The 7,420-nt window shown below is 39.1% G+C and overlaps 1 protein-coding gene across 1 annotated transcript; it reads right to left on the minus strand.

Moving 5' to 3' along the window:
- Positions 1–5,987: 5,987 nt before the first annotated feature.
- On the minus strand, positions 5,988–7,202 carry LOC125238858 (histone H1.1, embryonic-like). Its single transcript, XM_048146322.1, has one exon. The coding sequence runs from the start codon at positions 7,182–7,184 to the stop codon at positions 6,522–6,524; it is 663 nt and encodes a 220-aa protein (XP_048002279.1). The 5' UTR covers positions 7,185–7,202; the 3' UTR covers positions 5,988–6,521.
- Between the last annotated feature and the right edge of the window lie 218 nt (positions 7,203–7,420).

Genomic DNA, 7,420 nt, shown 5'->3' on the forward strand with positions numbered 1-7,420 from the left:
CCGCCACACATAAAGCGTTTCGATAGTGTAGCGTCAGCGGAGCGGAGTGCGCGCGCGTTCCGCGCTCGCCAGTTCCCGCCGGCGTCCGCTGGGCGCAACGCCAGCGTCTGTCCGGCGCACCGCTACCATTGCGCTCCGCTAACGCTCCGCCTACCCTCCCAAAACGCGCATGTGTGGCCGAGCTTTAAAAGTGAGATACCTACAAATAGTTGGATAATATTTCATATTTCATATTTATTTATTCCAATCAATTGGCACTGACAGATTAACCTTACGTGCTAATTGGCATTATATATTACTTAGTGTCTAACATGCATTAATTACTATTAATAAGTTACAAATGATACATCAATAATTAATTAACAATATCAAATTTAAATACAATTAAAATATACCAAATAAATATTAAAACAATGTCATAATGTACAATTAGAATTCAATAATAATTTAATAAATAATAGGCTATGTATAATATTATTTCTCTAATAAATTTCCTAAAGGATGGAGCTGGTGGTAACAATTTTCTCAATGTAACGACATGATGCGGCTAGGAACTTGGTCTCGGTTGTTACAAAGATGTCCAGGTGGTCGTCACTGAGCAAAATGTCGTTCAGTAATGTCAGCGCTTGGGGGAGGGGAGAATTGGCGTGCATGCGTGTACGAGCTGGAGGGACAGCGAAGAGACCGCGGCGTCGAGGGCGTAGCACTTTAGCAGTGAGTCGGGGAACACGGAGTGATACCTGAGATAATAGTTGGGGGTTCGTTATTGCCCCTCGTATTAATTTGAGGAAATATTTAATTAGGTATATACTCCTGCGGGTTTCAAGGGACGTGTAGTCTACCATGCCCAACACGAATAGTGTTGGATAAAGGAGAGGATAATACCCGTATTGTTTTTTATATAGAAACCTAATAAACGATTTCTGGACTCTCTCCACTAAAAGCGTATACTGCTTTTCGTGGGGATTCCAAATGATTGCATTTGTCTCTAGCTTGCTCCGGACGAATGCATTGTAGAGTACAGTCATAGCATGTCTGTTGGTAAATAACTTAGCTTGGCGTATGACAAACCCCAAGCATCTACGAGCCTCGTTGCATATCTTCGTAATATGCTGGTTGAACGTTAATTGAGTATCAAACCATGTACCAAGATCCTTAATTTCAGAGACGCGTTTCAAGGATTTTCCTCTATTTTGTACCGATAATTTATTGGGTGCCGATTAAGCGCATATGTAACTACTGAGCATTTATCGTTGTTCAGAGTTAAGCTGTTATTTCTTGCCCAAGCAGAAACTTTATTAATATCGATTTGCAGTAGAGAAGAATCATCAATGTTGTTAATTGGCAGTGCTAGTTTAAGGTCATCGGCAAATAAAAGGCATGTTGAATGGTTGATCGCTGACGGTAGGTCGTTTACGAGAATAAGAAAGAGAAGGGGGCCAAGGCTACTTCCTTGCCCGATGCCCGATGTGACCAAGAAAGAAGAAGAACGCGCGTCATTATACTCAACGAATTGATTTCTATCCGCGAGGTAGTTGGCTATTAATTCTAGTAAATGTGTGCTGAAGCCCGCGACCGACAACTTCCTAAGCAGCACATCATTGTCGACTTTGTCAAACGCCTTTTGGAAGTCAAAATATGCGATATCCACTTGCCTACGCTGGTCTAGATTATTAGAAATTAAAGAGACGACATTCATTAAGTTGGATGATGTAGAGCGTCCGGGTAAGAAGCCGTGTTGTTCGTCGCAGAACCAGCCATTCAATTGTTTGTATATTTTGGCGTAAATTATAGATTCAAAAACCTTCCCAAAGATAGATAGTACAGCAATCGGTCTGTAGTTATGAACATCAGATTTGGTGCCTGCTTTATGTATAGGTAATACTTTGCTGGTTTTCCAGATGGATGGGTAAGTTCTGCTTTTGATTGCGAGGTTGAATATATGTTTTAGCGGTTGGACAAATGCTTCGCGACAGTCCTTGACTAGGAACTGGGGTATTCCGTCAGGTCCTTGAGTGAATTTGGGTCTCAGGCGGTTGATAGCTGTTCGAATGTCTGCTACGCTAATATCTTCGATCGTTATGTGCCACGCGCTGGATATAGGTGACTCAGCTGCTGCGGCCTCCGAGGCCAACAGTGGGTCAAGTTTGGGGACATTCTGTAGAAATACACTCTTAAAAAAATTCGCAAACGAGTCTGCGACCTCTTGATTTGACATGTTGCCAAATGTGGCAGGTTGATTAGATCCACGTAGTTTTTTGACGTAAGTCCAAAAAGAGGAAGGATCGCTCACGATGTTGTTCTGTATTCTGTTTACGTGCGATTTCATAGCCATTTCGGACTTCCTATTGAGTAATCTACGGTAGTACGAGAAGAAGGCGTAATATAACTGATCACCAGTTTGCTTATACAGCTTGTGATAAGAATTTTTTATTTTATTTAAGTGAACGACTTCCGGGGTAAACCAAACGGGATATTGTTGGTTGGGCTTCCGTTTTATAGGGTTTCTAATAGGGACGCATTCGGACAAAATATTGTTTAGAACACTATACATATAGTCAGCGCAATCATTAACTTCGTTTATATCTTGCATTACGGTCCAGTCCGTATTTGAAATTTCCTGATAAAGAAGAGGAAAATTAGCTTTGCGATAGTTTCTCTCGCTGGCTCGGGCGTCAGTATCACCGGAGACAGGTTCAGCAGGCCGTTTATTGAATATTGTAGGAATTGTTATTTCGATATTTAGGGGGGTATGGTGTTTTTCAAATGATACCAGTCCGGTGACAGCCTCGGTAACAATGACCTTGTTCGTTGCCTCATTCGATAATACTAGGTCTAAAATTCGGTTTAGGCTATTTACAATATTGTTATGTTGAGTTAAATTACAATGATTAAGAAGATTAGAAAATGCATTTCGTACAGTGGTTGTCGTTGAGTACAAGTTGAAATCACCGACTATAATTATGGGACAGCAATGATTATTTACAATACTTTCTAAACACTGAAAGGTTGAGTGATAATTAGATTCATGTATACGCGGCGCTAAGTATAGCACGCACAGGATAAATCGAACGTGACCCTTGGTGATAAGCGCGCAGATGATTTCGTCTTGTTGATCGCCGGCGCCGCAGTCCAGTTCCAGTTTGACCATGGTGTAGGGCGCACGCGCTGCGAGTAACACTCCGCCACCGCCTCGGCCGGCGCGATCGCAACGTAGTACGCTGTAGTCGCTCGGAAATAATTCGGAATCATGTACTGTGTCGTCCAGGCGCGTCTCAGTTAATGCTATGATATTAGTTTCAAATGTAGTTAGTAAGTTGTTTGTTGTAGAAAGTTTACCTTTTAATCCTCGTACATTCTGATAAAATATATCTACCTTACGGGCTTTTGGGGCTTTGCGAGCGAAAAAATGTACGTGATTTGTTGCGTGTATTATTTTCATTAACGTTGCTAGGCAGTAGTCCAGGCGGGTCGGTATCGCTGTCGCATACAGTCGCAGTAGTTGAGATAGTTTGTGAGACGTTTAGGGGTGATGCACTCGTATGCGTGGGTGGCTCACTTGCTGTAGAATGATGCTCTTTTCCGTTTATAAACAAACGTGTACCCCGTATTACTGCATGGTGCCCGGCCCGGCGGGCATTTCTAAGGCAATCTCTGAGTGTTTGCCTCGCCTTCAGTGCCTCGTCATCTAGGACTTCGGATACCGCGTAGCCCGTATTTTTAAAACAATGGGCATTCGTTATGACGTAATTTTTCATCCGTTTACTTATAAGTTCAACTAATAATGGACGGCGGTTAGATCGCTTGCCTATTCGTTTTACCGACTCAATAAACCCGTTGATGTTCACATTAAGTATATCGTAGAACATATAATTTAGGCGATGACATATATCGGATTCACTTTCCCCATAGTGCTCATCTAGGCCGTAAAGTATAAAGTTCTTGCTATTTAGGGAGGCGTGATCATTGCATGAGTTTCCAGTCTGTTTAAGTCTGGTTTTTAGGTCCGATAGTTGTTTTTTTATGTCAAGATTTTCTTTCTGTAACACGTCTATACTTTCCGTAACAGTTTGTATTTTTTGCGATAATATCTCTTGTTGTGCCGTGACATTAGAGTATTTCTGGGTGAATTCGCTTCTTACTTGATTTATTGATGTAGTTATTTCAGTCTGTAATATTTTTTTTAAGTCATTCATAATTAGAGTGTGACTTAGTTTTAATTTCGTGTCTAGTAACAAACTAAGTTCTTCGATTGTGACGCCTTGAAGAGTTTTTGTACAATTCTGGGGATTGATTGTCATATTGAGACTCTGGTTTGACTCGTCGTGGTTATTATCTATGGACATGTTCGTATCATCTAGTGTCATCGATTTGCAGTCATTATATCGCCTAGTAGTTACGTTTAGACATGAAGGACATCTAAAATCGCGCTTGATTTGATGATTTTTACTCTCAAATGTGGTAATTGATATATTCAAACAGTAGTAGTGGTAGGCTGTTTTACATGTAGTACACATTAGTAGCTCTGTTTCACAAATTGAAAGACTGCACGTGATGCAATTCATTTTTATAGCGTAATTAAAATTGCTAATATCGGACTATCGGAATATCGGAATATATATGGATACCTATGTTAAAAGTTCAGTTCATTTTGATACCTACAGTTGAGAGATATATTTACATACATAAATACATACAATCACGCCTGTATCCCATAAAGGGGTAGGCAGAGCACATGAAACTACTAAAGTCTCAGTGCCACTCTTGGCAATTAAGGGGTTAAAAGAAAACGAAAATTGTGACATTGCAGTGACAGGTTGCCAGCCTCTCGCCTACGCCACAATTTTAACCCAAATCCCACAGTCGACTTCTACGACACCCACGGGAAGACAGGGGGTGGTGAAATTTTTAACCCGTCACCACACAGGCATACATACAGGTAATAATAGTAAGTATATGACTAATACTACATATTTTGCCTCAAATAATCCGCAAAAAGGAGTCGTTGCAGACTAGGTACGTTACAAATGGATGAGACTAGCCAGGAGTCCAGGACAGGGACAAGTGGCGTACTAGAAGAGAGGCCTATGCTCAGCAGTGGGTAGATAGGACTGATATGATGATGATGAAGATGTGATTAAATTATTTTTCGAAACCTAGATATGAGGGTAGTAGTAGCTTTGTGTCTTACAAAATACCCTACATAATTAAAAAAAGATTAAAAAGAAATTACACCCGGCGCACCTTTAGAATTGTACTGACCTAATGTTCATACAAGTTGTATGAACATTAGGTCGGTACAATTCTAAAGGTGCGACCGTGTAAGATTTTATTCTAGGTACCTAGACGGTGGCGGATGCATATTCAATGTATACTTAAATCATAATCATGTTATATACCTATAGTTATCTATCAGTAGGTATTTATATACCGTGTCATTCATGACACGATCTACAACCTGTTTTTGTTGAATTCCGTTAACTTTAAGGGAAGGTTCTTTAGATCAAATACAATTAATTTCTCTAAGAAACTATCGTGTTAACTCTTACGGTTATCGAGTTATTAAAAAAATAAAGATAATTACTGAACACGTGTGTGACAACCTTTACCAATTCCTAATGTTATTTGTTTTGACATGTGCCGTCAATCACTTGACACTAACTTGAATGTTATTCTTAAGGGTCTCTCACACTAATAAATTAATTTATTACTTATGTATGAAAACGATGAACATTTTTTTTTGCAAATTTAACTATAAGTGATATACAGGGTGGTTCCTGATAATGAACCTACCTACGTGTCGAATTTAACGGAAAACAAACAAAACATGGTGTATATTCAATTATGAACTGTTTTTAAGGCTGGATTCACCTTAGGAGTAAGTTTTTAAGAATCCCAATAACTATGTTACCTTCCAATATTTAACTACTTAATAGCTAAGTAGGTACCTACTACTCAATTAGATTTAGATTGAGAAATAAAACTGGTTTTATGCATCATTCTCTTTTATTTACACGACCATAATTATCAACATTTTAAAATTCGCATTGATCAACATTAAAATTAACAATAGCATTGCACATTATAAAATAGTTCGCATTGCAATTCTACAGCAGCTTACACAATATAAATATACATAATTATAAAAGTAATCAAATATAAAACAATTTCGCTGTACATATTTTACATATTAAACCCGTTTTACAAAGTCGCATTGCACTAAAATACACAATAAATTCAGTAACTTTTACATTCGCATTGCACTATATTTACACAATTCTTCTTGGAAGCAAAATTGAAGTCAATTTGTCACAAATTTCTCTAGAAAGTTTAACTTCTAGAACATTCCTTCTTCAGTCATATGAGATGCTAAATCTATGCCTGATTTAGACGGCGTGCGAACTCGCATGCGATTTTAGTTACATTGCGGGCTGTTGAGGTTACGTACACTTTTGCACAGCCGTCAAATACCGCAATGTAATAAACTCGTATGAGAGTTCTCGTACCGTCTAAATGGGCCCTTAGGCTTTCGATTTCGGCTTCATCCTGGGCGGTTTGATGATAGACCCTATACTTTTCCTCTTCATCATAGACGCTTTCTTCTTCGCTGTCCCAGCAGTTTTAGTCTTCTTCTCCTTCAATTCAGCTTTCTTCTTATCTTTCGGTTTTTCAGTCTTCTTTTCCTTATCTTTCACGTCCATCTTGACTTTCTTTGGCGGCTTCATTTTATCTGTCTTCGTTTTTTCTTTCACAACTTTCTCTTTTTTATCCTTCGCTGGTTTTTCTTTACTTTTCTCTTTAGTGCTTTCCTTTTTAGGTTTTTCTTTCTTGGTCTTCGGTTTCTTTGGTTTTTCTTTGACTGCTGCTAATTTGAAGGACCCTGACGCTCCTATTCCTTTCAGCTGGACAATACTGCCGTCTTCCACGCCAATTTTCAAGGTCTTTTTGATGAGATACTTGACTTTATCCGTTTGGACGTAATATTTATCTTCCATGTACTTCTTGATGGCTTGAATTGAGACTCCTTTTCTGGATTTAAGTTCTGTCAAAGCTTCGTGGATCATAGCTTTTGTGGTAACCTTTTTTTCGTGAGCTTTTAGTAGGCTTTCCGTGGGGCTCGGCGGCGGTTTTTTGACGGGTTTCATTGGAGCTATTTTCTTTATTTCGACGTCGGAGTCTGACATTTTGATCGCAACTTTGGGGTGAAGTTGAGCAAAGTCTTGCGCTTATTTTGAGCTCGGTTAATAAGGGAGAAGCGTTACCGTAAGGAGAGCCGCGGGTAGTTCGCAATTGCGTTTTATTTTCTACCCAGATAAAGCAAATGTATTTACCTTTTAAAATTTTAATATAAAATCGGTTTTTATAACTGTAACTTATGAGAAATATTTTTTTGTAGCAATTAGAAATCCGTGAGATCTGC

The sequence above is a fragment of the Leguminivora glycinivorella genome, chromosome 24 (assembly GCF_023078275.1).
Source record: "Leguminivora glycinivorella isolate SPB_JAAS2020 chromosome 24, LegGlyc_1.1, whole genome shotgun sequence".
Lineage (NCBI taxonomy): Eukaryota > Metazoa > Arthropoda > Insecta > Lepidoptera > Tortricidae > Leguminivora > Leguminivora glycinivorella.

Excerpts from the sequence above, each read along its gene's own strand:
- LOC125238858 (XM_048146322.1), bottom strand. The coding sequence starts at position 7,184 with ATGTCAGACTCCGACGTCGAAATAAAGAAAATAGCTCCAATGAAACCC.